This window comes from Peromyscus californicus, unplaced genomic scaffold (assembly GCF_007827085.1).
Source record: "Peromyscus californicus insignis strain IS unplaced genomic scaffold, ASM782708v3 Scaffold_2__1_contigs__length_46816999, whole genome shotgun sequence".
Taxonomy (NCBI): Eukaryota; Metazoa; Chordata; class Mammalia; order Rodentia; family Cricetidae; genus Peromyscus; species Peromyscus californicus.
Window position 1 is genome coordinate 28,800,495 of NW_026294540.1, and position 17,762 is coordinate 28,818,256.

Here is a 17,762-nt window from a genome sequence, read left to right on the forward strand (position 1 = left end):
AAACACCTTCTCACAAGCTGGATGTGATGGCTTTACCCCTGTAATCAGAGCAACCAGGAGGGTGAGACAAGAGGACTGAGAATTTTGAGGCCAGCTGGGGTTACACGGCGAATTCTAGGTGAGCCTGGGCTGCAGAGCAAGGTGGTCTCAAGAACAAAAGGAACACACTATGCTTGTTAGTACTCATTTGCACCTCCTGCAAGTACTCATCTGCACTTCGGAGGTAAAGACAAGAGGTTCAGGTCATCCTCAGTTAAACGGCAAGTTCAAGGGCAGCCTGGGTTACAAAAGACCCTAATCTAAAACAAAAACAAAAACCAGGGGCCATGCCAAAATAAGTGTTATTGTGTTTCAAGCTTGATCCCCCACCCCAATTGTCTTATTAAAAGAGAAAGTTAAAATTTAAAAGGGGGGGGGGGGCAGAGAGACGACTCAGTTCATAAAGGTGTTTGCTGCCAAGCCTGATGGCCTAAGTTTGACCCTCAGAACCTACATGGTTGAAGGAGAAATACAACTGACATCCATGTTTAAGCCATAGCTCAAATTCATGCATATACACCCTGCAAAACAAATGAATGTAAAAAACAGACAAAGAAGCAACATCACTCAGAGGCTTTTCCTAACCTCTTAACATCAAGCGGTCTCCCCCAGCCCTGCTCTCTCTTGTCCTCATCCTGCATGTGTATACTGCAAGCCACAACCTATAATTATTTGGTTGCTACTACTATTGTGGTTACTCATCTGTCTCCTGAACAGAATGTGACTTCTGTGTGAGGCAGGGAATCTGTCATTTGCTCAGTGTCAAAGTATCACGTGACCTGCATCAGTGCTTGAGACATTACAGGTATTAATTATCCAATGAGTGAATTCACTGAGTAAGTGAATGAACTAAAGTCAGGTGAGAGCCAGGTGGGGCTGCACATGCCTGTAATTCTGTAATCCTGGGAGAATCAGGAGTTCGAGGCCAACCTCAGCTTTGAAGACAGACTGGAGTACATGAGACTGTCTTAAAAAAAAAAAAAAGTAGTCAGCTGACTATGGGGTCATCTCATCTCCATGTCTGGCACCTTCTCACCAGAGTGCATCCTGGGAGAAACAAGTCATTGGCCACAATGTTCCTCTCTTGCAGCTTCTGGTTACAATCCCAACGATTATTGCTATCAGTATTTTGCATTTATATCAGGACAGTATGTCTTCCAGTCTCTTTTTTTATTTTGGAAGATCTTAACAAGAATATTCATCAAGATGGTAAAGGTGCCTGCCACCAAACCTGACGACCTGAACTTAATCCTGGGGACCCACAGGGTGGAGAGACTGACTCCTCCAAGTTGCCTTCAGTCCTTCACGGACACACACACATCCCATAAATATTTTAATTAAAAAAATTTTTTTCTGCATTTTACTGAGGCTCACAGAAGATGCAGAGTTGAGCCAGTCCTTGGTCCTACTTAGGTTGCAGATAGTGATAAAGGTAGCTGATGTCAGTCACTCCATCCTGCTTGGAAGCTGCCTCCTGGCAAAGCTGAACGTGACAAGTGACAAGTCTTGCTTGCTCTGTGTCCTCTGGGTCTCCCTGACTCCAGTTCCTCGCTGGAGGGGCTTTCCTGATAGGAGTCCAGTTAAGCAGCCTCCTTGTCTTCACACACCAAATCCTCCGAACTCTTCACTGCTCCCCTGACCACCCGAAAGGGGGCTCCGTGACCAGGTACCACCACATCGGCCACACATAGGATCCTCTCCCGGCTCCGCTGCTGAACTACCGGGTCTTCGCTCAGGGCCTGCCAGGAGTCCTCGTCCCCAAGGCGCTCGAACACATCACCAGCCACCACCACGGTGCCCAGGCTGGTGCCCTCCACTACGACACTCACGTCCCGCTGTCCTCCGTGGCCCGGCGTGGCCCACACCTGCAGTCCGGAGCCCAGTATCAAGGGCTGCATTTCACACAGCCCATGAGGCAGATAGAGGCCCCCGGGAAGGCAGAAGTCATGGGACACTAACAGAGCCGCCCGGGGAAACAGCCCTAGGTTCCCAATGTGATCCGAGTGCCCGTGGGTCCCCACCACCAGAGTCACGTCTCCGGGGGCCACGCCCTGCCTAGCCAGGGCTTCCAGCAGCGCCTCCCGAGCCCAGGGGCCCCCGGTGTCCACGAGGATGGGGCCACGCACCGCCTCCTCCAGGGCAGTCTTCGCGCCGCCGTCTGCGGACTGGGACCTTCGGCGGCTGGAATCCGAGGCCCAGGCCCGGGGCAGGACGAGGGTCACAGTGCCATCAGCACGCACCGCGTCGCCGGTCCCCTGCGGCTCCGCGTAGCCGCGCAGCAGAACCACCACCGAGTAGGAGTCGCTGGACGCCAGCAGAGGGGTCTCACCGTGCAGCGGCTCGGTCCGCACTGGACCGCTCATGGCAGGGAAGGAACTATACCCAGCCACGGACAGCTGCCCAGCACCTCCGAATTCCCACCTACCGCAAGCCCCGCCACTCTTTCGGTCTCAACTCGTTGCCACCCCCCAGCTCTTAAAGTGGTATCGCCTAAGATGGTATCGCCCTACCGGCCTTTCCACGCGACCTCGCCAGTGTCCCTTTAGGCTTGTAGACGGTAGGTCTTCACCCATCAACATTTTAAGGATATCTTTTCCCCCTCCATTCTAGCTCTAGCCGTTGACGACTTTGAAACCAAACTATCGCGGTCCTTAAGTCTTTTTTTACTCGGGGGTGGGGTGGGAGGAGGGAGGAGGGAAAACGGGAGGAATTTTGCTCTTTCCAGGCTCCCATACAAAAACTATGGTGGATGAAGCGGTAGCCACGTCGCTTAATTCTAAGCTCTGTGCAGTTTACACCACGTGTTGCACAAACGAGGTGGGTTTTTTTTTTTTTTTTTTCTCTATTTTCTGGTACAGGGTCTCATGTAGCCCAGGATGGTCCCGAACTTATTACGTAGCTGAGGAAGTCCTGAACTCTTGATCCTTTCGCCTTTACCTCCCAAGTGCTAGGATGATGAACGTGTAGCGCCGCTCTGGTACAGTTGTTTCCCCAACCCCTGCCAGTATCCTTGGGCGCAAAATTATAAACACCACTAGCTGTTAATAGACGGCAGGCCAAAGGCTCCACTGTTTGGGTGCTCCCTCATTGATAATCTGAGCATGTTTGAAATGGGGCTCAGCCGATTCATATAGAAAAAGGTTTAATAGGGATATAGAAAATATGGCACCTGTGAAATATGAAATAGGCCACATGTCTACACCACCTAACCTATCAGCATTGCGTCCCTCTTTGCCAGTGCCGTGTTCTTGTTTACAGATAGACGGCATACAGTCTCATGTTTGCAGGTTGTGTGTGTAGGTTGGTGAGTGTCCCTTTTTGGCTTAGTCTGAGACAGAGTCTCGTGTCGCTCTGGTTGGTCTTGAACTGCCACGTAGCTAGGTGATGGTTTTGAACTTCTGATATTCTTGCCTCCATTTCTCAAGTGCTGAGATTATAGGAGTTTGCCACCGAGGAGTTGCATCAGGTTTTATGTGGTCCAACTCACATCATTGTCCATACTAGGCAGACTTTCTACCAACTGAGCTACATCTGTAGCCCTCCTCTGGCCCCTTGAAAGGGTCTAAAATAGACCCTTTAAAAAGCAAAGAGACGTTCCCACAGCTCATACCATGACTGACCAATTGGTGCAGGCAAGGACCAGTAAAGGATAGAGAAAAGCTTCAACACTGTCACCACACACACTTGGTCAATTAAGTGGCTGCATGTGACTCATCACTGAAGGCAAAACTTGCCCCAGCTTCTCTCCACCTTTTTCTCCTCTCATGTTGCCATTCTGGGTCCCCAGGACCATGCCTGAGATTATACGAAAAGGACAGTTACAAGCCTTGGGATGGGGAAGAGAGAGAGTTTAGAAAACTCCCCATGACCCACCCACCCATCAAAGATCCTCTGGGTCATGCTTGGGATTGCCTGAAGTCTTGGTTATCTTCTCTTCCTCCTCTTCCCCCTCTTCCTCCTCCTCCTCTGCCTTCTCATGCCCATCACTGATCTTCTCCTTTCCAGTCCAGGTTTCCTGTAGACAAGCTAGGTAGAACGAGAGAAAACAATTGCAGTATTAATGCTGGGGATAGGGGAGCCAAGAGAGGAGAGGCCCAACCTCTACACTTACCAGTTTCAGAGGCTGGAAGCACATGACCTTCACAGAGAAAATGCTGTAGGGGCTGCTCCTGGTGGTGGAAGTACCAGTCTCCCACAACATCTTCAAATTCCTCCAGCATTGTCTCACACTGGTGAAGAAGAGCAGGAAGAGGATCTGCTCAGATGGGCCTTGGAAGACCTCTGCTTTTCACTCCCTGTCTTCCTTCTCCATTCACTGCCTTTTGAGAGGCAGCCAGCAGCCAGAAGATTACACCTGGAGTACTATGTGTGATTCTCTTCCTTCAACATTTACCAGTATCTATTACTATCTAATACCCAGTGTATCTACTCTGCTAGGTGGCAAATGCCTGTAATCCCAGTTGGGAGGTAGAGGCAGAAGGGTCATATATTCAAGCTTGTTCTCAACTACCTGGTGAGTTACAGAGCAGCCTGGACTATGAGTAATCCTGTCTCAAAAACTCAGTGCGTCTCAAATTCTAGCCTGTAAAGTGGGAACTGGTAATCACACCTGTGACATGAGAGTATAACAAGGCAGTAGTGTATGGCCCAGAACCCAGGACATAGTAGGTGCCCAGCAGGTGCCCAGTGGTAGTAATACTGCTATGCTTTTGAGCCTGCCTTAATAAATGGCACAGTCCTCACTCTCCGTCTTCTCCCTGCTCAGAGGTAGACATTCCTGACATCGAACCTCCCTGGACAGAGTGGCATCCCATCCTACCTGCTTCTTGAGGAATGTGACCTCCACGCTGGGCTCGTCCCATAGCTCCAAAGGGATCCCCAGGTCCACTTTCACTCCCTTCTGTACTAAGCCTTTCAGCGTCGCCATGGTCTGACTCTGACCCTGAGGGATGGAAAATTCGGTATTAGTCCAGTCCACCCCCTCACCTCTTCTTTTCCCTTTTCACCACACCAGCTTTATCAACTGCCGGAGACTCGTGGTGTGTTCTGTGAGAGAGTCTGGCTGTAATAGGGGGGACAGACTGGCAAATATTCCTTGAGGATCTTAGATGATAAAGGTCTCTGCTTCTGAGGAACAGGGTCCTGGGCTGGGGAGAGAGTTCAGTCAGTAAAATTTTGAGAACCTTAGTTCAGTCCCCAGAATCCATATTAAAAAAAAAAAGGGCCGGGCGGTGGTGGCGCACGCCTTTAATCCCAGCACTCGGGAGGCAGAGGCAGGCGGATCTCTGTGAGTTCAAGGCCAGCCTGGTCTACAAAGTGAGTTCCAGGAAAGGCGCAAAGCTACACAGAGAAACCCTGTCTTGAAAACCGGAAAAAAAAAAAAAAAAGGGAGAGAGAGAGAGAGAGAGAGAGAGAGAGAGAGAGAGAGAGAGAGAGACGTGGTGGTATAAGCCTACAATCACAGCACTGAGCAACAACAGACTGGTAGATTCTTGGCGTTCTCTGGCTAGCCAGCCTAGTTTGCTTGGAAAGTCAGTAAGCCAGTGAGACCCTGTCTCAAAATCAAGGTAGGAGCTGGGTGTGTGTGGTGGCACATGCTTTTAATCCCAGGACTTGGGAGGCAGAGGCAGGTAGATCTCTGTGAGTTTGAGGCCAACCTGGGCTACAGAGTGAGTTCCAGGACAGCCAGGACTGTTTCACAGAGAAACCCTGTCTCAAGAAACAAGAAACAAAAAAACAAGGTGGGTATGGCAAGATGTCTCAGTGGGTAACGGTACTTCCCACCAAGCCTCATGACCTGAGTTCAATCTGGAGAGAACAAGTTGTCCTCTGACCTCAGTAGTATGTTGTGACACATGCTCACACATGAAATAATTATGGAAAAACGAAATAAGGTGGATGGCTCCTGAGGAAAAACACCCAAAGTTGTTCTCTGGCCTCTCTACATGCACACACACACACACATACATGAACATACAGGGGAACATACAAAGCTTTAGAGGAAAAAAAAAAGAAAAATCAGCAGGGCCCTTCCTAAGAAATGCCTGACCTTGGCATATCTCAATGAGCCCTTGCGTTCAGCATGAACACTGTAATCCAGGATCCGCTCACATAAATTCTCCAAAGCCTCTTCCAATCTTGTCTCACTGTGGGAACAAGGGAAATAAGACTGATGTTTCAGGAACCTGGCAGCTCCTCTAGGTTTGGTTAGAAGGTGGATAAGACTCACGAAAGGCTGTAAGGCACGTGTCTCTTCCTCTTGCCTGTGTCCAGCACCTGCCCCAGCTCCAGTACTTCTCGAGATCGGCCTGTGCGACTCAGCTCTTCCTGTAGCTCCATGCTCAGCAGCTTACACACTGGTAATAAGGAGATACCCAAGGGGATGTAGACAAGGGATGACTCCTGAGTCATTCTGCCCATGATCCAAGGCAGCAGAGCATATAAGCATACGCTCTGGAGCCAGACTGGCCGGAGGAGGAGGAGGAGGAGACCGACTCAATCACAGTAGCTGTGTGACACTTGTGTATCTCAACTTCTTCACCTCTAAAACGTAGATAAGACTGTGTCTCTTACAGAGGAGTGATGATTTAAGTCCATCAATGTATGGGAAACCCCTAGAGCCATGTCTGGCATGTAGTGAGCACTGTGTAAGTACTTGCTCTCACTCTGACATTACTCATTGAGCTACTTTCCTATGTGTAAGTACAGATAGCATAAAACCCATCATGATGCATCCATGAAACACTGCTGGAATAGTTTGGGACTGATACATAAACAATGATGATACAGTGACAGTGATCCAGGGTTACAATCAAGAAACCTGTTTCCAGGGCTGATAAGATGGTTCGGCAGGTAAAGGAACCCACTGCCAAACCTGGAGGACCCACATAGTGGAAGGAGAGAACCGACTCCTCCATGTTATCCTCTGACCTCCACACACATACACAAAATAATTTTTTTTTAATTAAAGAGATTTAATCTCACCAGAAAATGTAAAATTCATCCAAAAGTCACCTACTGTATTGTAATTTCAATAAGGATGAACATATCTTTTCCACCATTGTCTTTCCCAGCACCTGATCTGGCACACGGTGGGCTGGGCTCTCAAAAGAAAAGTCTCCTATAGAAGTAACAAACTACGGCCGGGCACACGCCTTTAATCCCAGCACTCTGGAGGCAGAGGCAGGCGGATCTCTGTGAGTTCAAGGCTAGCCTGATCTACAGAGTTCCAAGGTAGCCAGGGCTACATAGAGAAGCCCGGTCATGAAAAAAAAAAACCAAAACAAGTCCCAGGAGAAGAGTGGGACACAGATGCAAAAAGAAGTGAAAGATTAGACTCAAGTAATGAGTAACAATGATAATAAAATGCAGTTGAGTGTAAGGTGAAGAGAGAAAGAACCCAAAGAAAAAGTAAATGTCAGGGAGGCAACACACCAGGGACCCACAGGATATTCAGTGACCTGGCTCCCTCCCGGTTGGGGGGCATTCACTCATGCAGCCAGAGACCACGCTGCTTGCTGTGAAATCCCTACAGTACACCCCAACTGCAAAGCCTCACACCGATGAGCAACTAACTTCTAAGTGGTGTGATGTCTCCCATCTTTTGTTTACCAGCTTCAGCTGCTGACTTACTCACCTTTAAACCCCTGGAGGGTGTCATCAGGGTTGTAATTTTCGAGCGTCTATGCCAGGGCGGGGCACAGGATGTCTAGAAGGTATGAACCTTACACCCCACCCATGCAAGGCTGTCAGATTTAGGTCTGGTGATTAACAGGGCGGGAAACGCAGTGAGGAAGATGCTCGGTAGACTGCGTTACAGGTCCTCGAACTACAATTCCCACAATCCATTGGGGCCCGAGCCTACAAGAAAAACCTGGCTGCTTCTGGATGCTGCCTGGGAAATGTAGTGTCACCCTAACTCTGATTTCTCTCCCTTGTTCCCATTCAAGAGTTACCAAGCGCCGGGCGGTGTTGGCGCACGCCCTTAATCCCAGCACTCGGGAGGCAGAGCCAGGCGAATTTCTGAGTTCGAGGCCAGCCTGGGCTACAGTGTGAGTTCCAGGAAAAGGCACAGAGCTACACAGAGAAACCCTGTCTCGAAAAACCAAAAAAAAAAAAAAAAAAAAGAGTTACCAAGCTCCAAAGAACTTTCAAGATGGTCGAGTGACCCATCTATCTTAGTCCATTTGAGCGAGCCTAGAGCTAGAGCTAGAGAGGCAGGAGGTGGGATAGACAGATGCAAATAAGAACAGCTCCTTTTCTATACCTTCGCATTTGCTGGGCAAACGTTCTGTGTCATCTTCCTCTTCTTTCGTCGTCCCTGCCCAAGCACTGTACGCTGCCAGGATGAAAAGCAGTATTTCCAACCGCACCGGTCCCATAACAAAACGCAGTCCACACATACACACAACCACCGTTTCCCTTCAGACTAACTCCTGGAAGGCAGCGGGCCCTTTAAATTTAGACGCAGCGGGCCACAAGTTTTTTTAAAAAAAAAAAAAAAATTCCATCGTAGGACGGTCAGCGCATGCTCAGAGCTAGCCCGAAAGTGGGTGGAGCGTCATGGCTCTGAGCTTCCCCGCCTCAGTTTTGTGGCGCCTTCTGAAGGTCCTGGCAGCTGGATAGTGAAGATACAGATTGAAGTAATTAGAATATAGTAATATTATCCTTACACATCTACGTAGAATACAATTTTTATATAATTTAAGACTGTGAGACGAGACGATCTGTTTTGATGTAGGGAAGAGCAGTGATAAGCTCTTGGCTTCTGCCAGGACCTACTCCTGTCAGGGGGCGGGGCCAAGATGGCGCCGAGCGCCGGGTGAGCGGCGCTTTGGCAGCGGTGAGAGGCTTTTACTGCTCCCAGTGCTTGGCTGGCGGGGGAAGGTCTGAGTTGTATCCGGGAGGAGACCCTTTGAAAGGGCCCATGTGAGAACTGGGAAGAGGACGGTTGGTTGTGTGTCCGTGCTCGTGGGGACTCTGTGCGTGTTTGCACTGGAAGGATGTTGGGGAGATGTAGTGGATTGTGAACCTCCTGTAGCGCTGCCCGGGGAAATCTTCGAATCAGTTCTCTTCTGAGGAAAATGGTGCACAGATCTAGCTCAAGTTATCCGTCCTCTGAGAAGTCTTCCTGTCGCTTCCACTGATCTGAGACGCTCCCGAGGCTGTTAGAGTGTTTTATGAACCCTTAGTGGCAGAGGGGACCGCAGGGGACCGGGACCCGACTACTTCTTGTATACCTGGTCAAAGGTACAGAGTATGTGCTGAATAATTGTATTCCCTGTAGACAAGATTTAACAAAAGTCTGAGAAGACCTGGCATGGCTTGAAAAGAACCAGTGCCCTTTGGCCTCTTTTGCCCGGCTCCCTAGCACTCAGTTCTGAACACTCTTGGGGTTGATCTTCCTATGTCCAGTGTCAGGCAAGCTCCTTTCCTTTTGACTACAGAGTAAACTCTAAGCTTGAGTCTGTGTCTTTTTCATTTCGGTAATTGTTATACCGAGTATTTATAGAACACTTACACCTTTAAGACTTAAAATTCTTTTATTTTAACAATGTCCCAGGTACCGATCTAGGTACCAAATAGATCAGTGAACATAATAGACATATTCCTGTCCACTGGTGAGGTCAGGATGATCAACAAGAAGAAATGATAGCTAGACCTGGTGCTGCACAGCTGTAAAAGGCAGGAGGAGCTCAGTTTCAAGGCTAGAGTGAGTTCCAGACAAGCCTCAGCAACTTACTGAGACTCACTTGTAGAGGGGTTGTTTAACATGTAGAAGGCCCTAGATTTAATCTAGAGTGAGATTATGTATATGTGTATATATATGATATATACACATATATATGTGTATATATATGAAGAAAATATGGCAAAGAAGTAAAGCCAGGCATGGTGGTACTTGCCTGGGATCCCAGCACTTGGGAGGTGAAGGCCGAAGGACTAGGAGTTAGGATCAGTGGGGTCTACATAGTGAATTCGAGGCCAGTCTGGGCTACATGAGACCCTGTCCCTAAGGAGGGGGGGTGAGGTCATGTAGCCAAGCTCATTTCAGGAAGACAACTGCAAAAGCTGTAAAACCAAGTGCATGTCTGTCTGTCAGACTGAAAGGACAACAAGGAGAATGGTGTGAGAATAAAGCGGCAGAAGGAAGGATATGTGATCAGAGATAGGATGAGAGAAAGGGAACTGAAAAGGAAACCCACTTTAGACAGGAACTTACTGCCTAGTCCAGGCTGGCCTCAGACTTACTGTCCCTGCAGAGTGCTGGATGACAAGTGTACCCTGTGCAAGGGTCTCATTGTGAAGCACACCCTGGTATGATACTCAGGGCGGTCCATTGAGAAGTGTTAACCCCGACACCTGGACAGGGAAGGCTTTGGGAGGGTTTGCTGTCAAAGGGGAACCATTACAGCAAAGAAGTGGTAACCTAGTTTATATTTTGACAGCAGCACAATATTTTAAGGAGTAGATGCAGGGAGGCTGAGATAGTAACAGGAACACTTTGTCAGGGGCTTTTAGAGTGTAGCAGGTGACAGGTAATGGTCACCTGGGCCAAAAAGGGTCTGGTTGGGCTGCCTGGTTCATTTTGAAACAGTGCTGGGATGAAACCCAGGCCCTTGTGCATGACCAGTACTTCTCGACCACTGAGCCACATCCTCCAGCCCTTACCTGGTGGATGTGATTCAAGGGTCCAGACAGGAATGAGTTGTGCTGGCTGTGGTGACACATGCCTATAGCACCTGGGAGGTATAGATAGCAGTATCAGGAGTTCAAGTTCATCGTCGGCTGTTTATGGAGTAGGAGGCCAGCCTGGGCTACAAGAGGCCCTACTTAAAAAAAAAAAAAAAAAAAAAAAGTCAGGTGGTGATGGCCCATACCTTTAATCCTAGCACCCAGGAGGCAAAGGCAAGCAGATCTCTGAATTTGAGGCCAGCCTGGTCTACAGAGCAAATTCCAGGTGAGCCAGGGCTACACAGAGAAACCCTGCCTGGGAGAAAAAAAAAAAGGAAAAAAATAAATGAAAACAAAAAACTGGTGTGGAGATGTAGCTCAGTTTTTAAGAGTATTTTCCTAGAAGACACAAAGCCCTAAGTTCCATCCCCAGCACAACAAAAACTGGGTATGGAGGTATATGTCTATAATCCCAGCATTAGGAGGGTAAAGACAGAAGGATCCAGAGTCAAGCCTATCTTTTGTTATCAGAGTTTGAGACTAGGCTAGGCTATAGAAATCCTGTCCCCAAAAGTAAGACAAAACAAAACAAATTGTCACTAGTCACGGCAATGCATGCGTATAATCCCAGTGCTTAAGAAACAGAAGCGGAGGGTGGGTGTGTTGAATGCCTTCAATCCTGGCACTTGGGAGGCCGAGGCAGGTGGATCTCTTTGAGTTCAAGGCCAGCCTGGTCTACAAAGCGAGTTCCAGGACAGCCAGGACTACACACAAAAACCCTGTCTTGAAAGACCAAAAATAAAATTAAATTTTAAAAAAAGAAAGGAGAAGAAAAGAAAGGCAGAAGCAGGAAGCTGGAATTAGAAGTGTTTGGGCTACATAGTGAGCCCGTGTCCAAAATAAGTAAATAAATAAAAGGACAAGCCAAGTTACTGGGTGATAGCATTGCTTTCAAGATGAGCTGAAGTGGAAGCAAGAAGAGAGGGCGCTCAGGTTTAGGTTTTGAATTGTTTTTCTTCTTGCCCCATCCCACTACCAGTGGCTCCATCTCTCCACCCTGGGGTGGCATCCTTCCAGGAACAGGAGTTGGAATTCCAGTATGGCCGAGGAGAAGAAGCTGAAACTCAGCAATACTGTGTTGCCCTCTGAATCCATGAAGGTGGTGGCAGAATCCATGGGCATTGCTCAGATTCAAGAGGAGACTTGCCAACTACTGACAGATGAGGTCAGCTACCGCATCAAGGAGATTGCCCAGGTAACCCTTCTGCCCAGCCTTGCTTTGTGTTAAAGATTCAGCTTACTGCCGGGCGGTGGTGGCTTTCGCCTTTAATCCCAGCACTCGGGAGGCAGAGGCAGGCAGATCTCTGTGAGTTCGAGGCCAGCCTGGGCTACAGAGCGAGAGCCAGGAAAGGCGCAAAGCTACACAGAGAAACCTTGTCTCGAAAAACAAAAAAAAACAAACAAAAAAAAGGATTCAGCTTACTATGTAACTGAGGATAACCTGCCTCCACCGCCCACTGCTGGGATTGCAGGATGTCCTACCATGCTGTTTTTGTGATGCTGGGCATTGAATTCGGGTCCCTGTGCATGCTGGGCAGTGCTTTACCCCCTGAGCTATATTCCTCAGGGTCTTAGATTAACACCTCTTCTCCTCCTAACCCCTAGGATGCTTTGAAGTTCATGCACATGGGGAAGCGGCAGAAGCTCACTACCAGTGACATTGACTATGCATTGAAGTTAAAGAATGTGGAGGTGATTTGGAGGGACTCGGAGGGGACAGGAGGCTTCAGAGTGGGGAGACAATGCACATGTAGCCATGCCTCCCTTGGCCACTTCTCATGTCTTTTTCTGTCTCTCCTGATACAGCCACTGTATGGCTTCCATGCTCAGGAATTCATCCCTTTCCGTTTTGCCTCTGGTGGGGGCCGGGAGCTTTACTTCTATGAGGAGAAGGAAGTGGACCTGAGTGATATCATCAACACCCCTCTGCCTCGGGTGCCTCTGGATGTCTGCCTCAAAGGTGGAGGGAGGGTAGAGCTGGGTGTGTGGGGAGGAGGGAAAGGAGGCATGTGATTGGGGGTAACCTCACAAGTGAAGAAACAAACATAATGTGAGATCCCTGGTGCATGGCAAGAAGGGGACCGGGAAGGAACACACACCTTCCTTTGTATGGGGTGACACCCGTGTCCATGCCCAGTAACTCAGCTTGACATCTTCCTTACAGCACATTGGCTGAGCATTGAAGGCTGCCAGCCAGCTATACCAGAGAATCCACCCCCAGGTAACATTTTCCATGGCCAGAGCCAAGCCTCCTCCTTCTCCTCCCTCATCCCTGGTCCTGTGGGGCTCCTCCACCTTCTTACCACTCCTCCTGTGACCACTTCCCCACCAGCACCCAAAGAGCAGCAGAAGGCTGAGGCCACAGAACCCCTCAAGTCAGCAAAGCCAGGCCAAGAAGAAGATGGACCCCTGAAAGGCAAAGGTCAAGGGGCAGCTGCAGCTGATGGCAAAGGTGAGGATCCAGGCCAGGCCTCTCCCTGCTCTTATCCCAAAGCCAGATGGTCCTCAGTGAAGTAGATAAAGTCAGAGACAGAGGAACCCCAGAAAGGCCTAGAAGGCTAGAGAAGGGCTACATGTTGCGGTGGGGGTTTGCCCTGTACAGAAGCCTCTTCTGGAGCTTGCTTTTTTAGTACATGTGTACACATGTGTATGTGTGTTTCTGTGTCAGGTGCAGGTGTGTGTGTGACCAGAGGATCATCTTAGCTACCAGTCCTCATGTGTGATCTACCTCTTTTTTTTTTTTTTTTTTTGAGACAGGGTCTCAATGGCCTGGAAATCTTCAGTTAGGCTAGGCTGACCAGCCAGCAAGCCCCAGGGATCCTCCTGTCTCCGTTTTCCCCAGCACTAAGATTACAAGTGTGCACCCAGCTCTTATATGACAAGCACTTTACTGACGAGCCATCTCCCCAGCCTGAGCTTTCTTTCTCAAGCCTGTCTCCCCAATTCACACAGGAAAAGAGAAGAAAGCACCTCCTTTGCTGGAGGGAGCCCCTTTTCGCCTGAAGCCCCGCAGCATCCATGAGCTGTCTGTGGAACAGCAGCTGTATTACAAAGAGATCACAGAAGCCTGTGTAGGATCCTGTGAGGCCAAGAGAGCGGTAAGCCTGCCCTCTGGCCTGCCTTCGCACCAGGGGAGAATCCCGGAACAGCAGTAGTTTTCCTACAGTAAATGGTCTGCCTGACTCATTGCCCCCTCCAACAGGAAGCTCTGCAGAGCATTGCCACCGACCCGGGGCTCTATCAGATGCTACCACGGTTCAGTACCTTCATCTCGGAGGGGGTGAGAGAACTGGGAAAGGCCAGACCCAGGATGAGGCTCCAAGGAAGGGGGTTGGCAAGGGGAGTCCATCTGAGGCGTCTCTCTGCCCCTCCCCCAATTTTCCCTTTCCTAGGTCCGTGTAAATGTGGTCCAGAATAACCTGGCCTTGCTCATCTACCTGATGCGCATGGTGAAGGCCCTGATGGACAACCCCACACTGTATCTAGAGAAATATGTGAGTGGTCTCGCCTACCTCCTGTCTTTTCCAAGGTCAGGTCCCCTTCTGCTGACCGCACCACAGGAGATCAGGTATCAGAACTGGCTTATGTTGCCTGGTCTCCCTCAGGTGCACGAGCTGATTCCAGCAGTCATGACCTGCATTGTGAGCAGACAGCTGTGCCTGCGGCCGGATGTGGACAATCACTGGGCACTCCGGGATTTTGCTGCCCGTCTAGTGGCCCAGATCTGTAAGCATTTCAGCACAACCACCAACAACATCCAGTCCCGGATCACCAAGACATTTACCAAGGTGAGTGCCAAAAATGTATCAGATGAATCAGATGATGCAAATCACCTCTCCAGGGTTATCCCCAAGAAAGAAAGAACTTCACCCACCTGGCAGTGGAAAGATACCCAGAACATGGGGCAAAGACGAGCCAGGGAGACTGGGTCCAAGGGTCTTGATTGAACCTGTGTCTTAATGCTTTATAAGTGTTTATAGGTGATGTCAGTCCTTAGCAATTAGTCTTTCCTTTTTTGAAACAGGGTGTCATGCATCCCAGGCAAGCCCTAACCCTAACCCTCTAACTCTAATTAAACTCTGTGTAGCTGAGGATGGCTTTGAACCTTTTTTGAGGGGAGTGGGGTTTGAGACAGGGTTTCTCTGTTGTAGCCCTGGCTGTCCTGGAACTAGCTCTGTACACCAGGCTGGCCTCGAACTCATAGAAATCCACCTGCCTCCCAAGTGCTAGGATTAATGTCGTGTGCCACCACTGCCTGGCAGCTTTGAACTTCTAATCTTCCTGTCTCTCTCTCATATGTACCAGGATTACAGGCATGTACCACCAGGCCTAGTTTAGCAGTTAGCCTTTCCAAACCTTTTCATCTGGTTTTTTCTTCTTTCTTTCTCTGCAGAGCTGGGTAGATGAGAAGACTCCATGGACAACTCGATATGGCTCCATTGCAGGCCTGGCAGAGCTGGGACATGATGTCAGTGTCCAGAGGGAAGAGCTGGGAGAGGGGCGTTCACATGTGGGGTGGGAGAGACCTCTGGTGACCTTCCAGTCTGGCTTCTCCCCTTCCTTCCCACCAGGTGATTAAGACGCTGATTCTGCCAAGGCTGCAGCAGGAAGGGGAACGGATCCGCAGTGTCCTGGATGGGCCTGTGCTGAGCAACATTGACCGTATCGGAGCAGACCATGTGCAGAGCCTTCTCCTGGTGACGAACCCCCACCATACCCCCCACTTCTTCCCAGGAGCTCCACTCCTAGCTCCCACAAACACAGCTACAATGTTTAGCAAGCACGAGGCACATCTTAACCCTTACTCTTCAGAGGCCAGCACTGTGGTGTACATGGAAAGCTCAGCACAAACAGGAACAGAGGCCTTAACAGTCACTAACTTCTGGACTGCACTGCCCTCACCTTACACAAGGCACATGAACACCCCATCTATGTCATCACTAGATACAGCGAATCCTGTTCATACCAGCCAATCCGTATGGAAGGAAACAGTTTGTTTTTTATTTGTTGACTCTTACAGATGGGGTCTTGCCTTGGTTAGTCTGGAACTTGTGAGGTAGACCATGCTGGCCCTGTGGCAATCCTGCTGCCTCTGCTTTCTTGAGTGCTGAGATTACAGCAATGCACCACCACACCCACTGAGATCATCCTTTTTATTTTTACAAGTTTTCTTGTATGTTTGTATGAATGGACACTGTGTGTACAGATGCCCACAAAAGCCAAAGGAAGGCAGCAAATCTGGAACTGGAGTTCTAGGTGGTTGTGAGCAAGCAACCTCTGGAAGAGCAAGTGCTCTAAACCTCTGAGCCACCTCTCCAGTCTCCCTTTCCCTTCTTGCCTGTGTGCTGCTGGGAATTGAACCTAGGCCACGTGCATGTTTTCAAAGCACTCTACCACTGAGCTATAGTCTCCTTGGCCCTTTTTTTCATTTTGAGACAGCCCAACTGTCCAGGCTAGCCTTGACGTTCTCTTTGTAGCTCTGGCTAGCCTGGAACTCAGTGGTCCTCCTGCATGAGTGCTGGGACTACCAGCATGAACCACCACACCCAGCTCAGATGCGTTCCTAATGGGAGAACAGTAGCTTTCATCACGGCCTCCAACAACAGCAGTGGGTGAGCTCCTCTCACGTTTGCTGCAGAGTACCAGCCCTCACTTTGCCTTCTCTGCAGAAACACTGTGCCCCAGTACTGGCGAAGCTGCGCCCTCCACCTGACAATCAGGATGCCTACCGGGGAGAATTTGGGTCCCTTGGGCCCCTTCTCTGCTCCCATGTGGTGAAGGCCAGGGCCCAGGCTGCTCTACAAGCTCAGCAGGTCAACAGGACCACACTCACCATCACACAGGTCAGCCGCTGAGGTTTGGGACAGGACTTGCCAACGCCAGCAGTCTCAGGGAGCCTCACCCTACTGCCACCCCCAATGAAGAGCTAAGAGCAAGTGCAACCTAGGTCTGCCTTCAATGTTGACATTTTCTTCCTGTCTCTCCTCATAGCCTCGGCCCACACTGACCCTCTCGCAGGCCCCTCAGCCAGGCCCTCGGACCCCTGGCTTATTGAAGGTTCCTGGTTCCATTGCCTTGCCTGTCCAGACACTGGTGTCTGCTAGAGCTGCTGCCCCTCCGCAGCCTTCTCCTCCTCCAACCAAGTTTATCGTGGTGTCCTCGTCTTCCAGTGCCTCTTCGACCCAGCAGGTGTGGGGCCAGGGTGAGGGTGTCAGGGGCACCTGGGCAAAGTCTCCAGTGGAGGTCTAACCCCTCCAGGCTCAAACTCAGAAGGTAGGAGGGCCCCTTGTCAGGATCTTGGAGGCCTCAAGCTAGCAGCAGTCTCCTGGATCTTGACCCCTCACTGGGGACTGCAAGGGAACATGGGAGCAGAGGGAAGCAAGGACAGCATGACGCAGGCCCTCCAGGTGTGAGGCAGGCAGCACATAGTCCCCACAGTCATACTGCCCTCCTTTCTCCCCCAGGTCCTGTCCCTCAGCACCTCAGCTCCTGGCTCAGGCTCTACCACTACCTCTCCCGTCACCACCACGGTTCCCAGCGTGCAGCCCATCGTCAAGCTGGTCTCCACGGCCACCACCGCACCCCCAAGCACAGCCCCTGCTGGCCCTGGCAGTGTTCAGAAATACATCGTGGTCTCCCTTCCCCCGACAGGCGAAGGCAAAGGAGGCCCTCCTTCTCATCCTTCTCCAGTCCCTCCTCCATCGTCTTCACCATCCCCACTGGGGGGCAGTGCCCTCTGTGGGGGAAAGCAGGAAGCTGGGGACAGCCCCCCTCCAGCTCCAGGGACTCCAAAGGCTAATGGCTCCCAGCCGACTGGACCTGGCTCCCCTCAGCCTGCTCTGTGATAGCATCACATCTGCTGACCTCCTCTTGTGCAGATTCCTCCACGCACCAAGAACGCGGGAGGGAGGAGGTTGTTTCCCCTAGTGACTTTTCTTTTTAGATACTGTACAGTAAGTTCCTCAGAATAAAAGTTGGATTTGTAAGTT

At 50.2% G+C, this 17,762-nt stretch overlaps 3 protein-coding genes across 7 annotated transcripts; 1 reads left to right on the plus strand and 2 right to left on the minus strand.

Annotated features, from left to right (window-relative positions):
* Window positions 1-322: 322 nt before the first annotated feature.
* Window positions 323-2,508, minus strand: Mblac1 (metallo-beta-lactamase domain containing 1). The gene has a single exon (XM_052754136.1). It carries the CDS (start codon window positions 2,400-2,402, stop codon window positions 1,620-1,622), a length of 783 nt encoding a protein of 260 aa, XP_052610096.1. The 5' UTR covers window positions 2,403-2,508; the 3' UTR covers window positions 323-1,619.
* Window positions 2,503-17,762, plus strand: Taf6 (TATA-box binding protein associated factor 6). 5 transcript variants are annotated; one of them, XM_052754125.1, is made up of 15 exons: window positions 2,503-2,596; window positions 11,753-11,968; window positions 12,379-12,465; window positions 12,580-12,733; window positions 12,938-12,994; window positions 13,106-13,225; window positions 13,726-13,871; window positions 13,976-14,053; window positions 14,166-14,267; window positions 14,379-14,561; window positions 15,167-15,241; window positions 15,345-15,470; window positions 16,443-16,616; window positions 16,765-16,962; window positions 17,238-17,762. In XM_052754125.1, the coding sequence occupies exons 2-15, from the start codon at window positions 11,813-11,815 to the stop codon at window positions 17,616-17,618; spliced, it is 2,037 nt and encodes a 678-aa protein (XP_052610085.1). In that variant the 5' UTR covers window positions 2,503-2,596; window positions 11,753-11,812; the 3' UTR covers window positions 17,619-17,762. The 5 variants fall into 5 exon arrangements, with proteins under 5 accessions (XP_052610085.1, XP_052610081.1, XP_052610084.1 ...); XM_052754121.1 differs by lacking the exon at window positions 2,503-2,596 and adding an exon at window positions 8,762-8,881; XM_052754124.1 differs by lacking the exon at window positions 2,503-2,596 and adding an exon at window positions 8,851-8,967.
* Window positions 3,165-8,515, minus strand: Cnpy4 (canopy FGF signaling regulator 4). Its single transcript, XM_052754137.1, has 6 exons — window positions 8,306-8,515; window positions 6,269-6,395; window positions 6,089-6,185; window positions 4,859-4,981; window positions 4,151-4,268; window positions 3,165-4,065 (listed from the first exon to the last, which is right to left on the minus strand). The coding sequence occupies exons 1-6, from the start codon at window positions 8,439-8,441 to the stop codon at window positions 3,920-3,922; spliced, it is 747 nt and encodes a 248-aa protein (XP_052610097.1). The 5' UTR covers window positions 8,442-8,515; the 3' UTR covers window positions 3,165-3,919.

Excerpts from the sequence above, each read along its gene's own strand:
- Mblac1 (XM_052754136.1), bottom strand. The coding sequence starts at position 2,402 with ATGAGCGGTCCAGTGCGGACCGAGCCGCTGCACGGTGAGACCCCTCTG.
- Cnpy4 (XM_052754137.1), bottom strand. The coding sequence starts at position 8,441 with ATGTGTGGACTGCGTTTTGTTATGGGACCGGTGCGGTTGGAAATACTG. Across the intron at positions 6,396-8,305 it reads TTTGCCCAGCAAATGCGAAG|TGTGTAAGCTGCTGAGCATG; the intron begins GTATAGAAAAGG and ends CCTTATTACCAG. Across the intron at positions 4,269-4,858 it reads TCACATTCCTCAAGAAGCAG|TGTGAGACAATGCTGGAGGA; the intron begins GTAGGATGGGAT and ends CTTCTTCACCAG.
- Taf6 (XM_052754125.1), top strand. The coding sequence starts at position 11,813 with ATGGCCGAGGAGAAGAAGCTGAAACTCAGCAATACTGTGTTGCCCTCT. Across the intron at positions 13,872-13,975 it reads CCTGTGAGGCCAAGAGAGCG|GAAGCTCTGCAGAGCATTGC; the intron begins GTAAGCCTGCCC and ends CCCCTCCAACAG. Across the intron at positions 14,268-14,378 it reads CACTGTATCTAGAGAAATAT|GTGCACGAGCTGATTCCAGC; the intron begins GTGAGTGGTCTC and ends GGTCTCCCTCAG.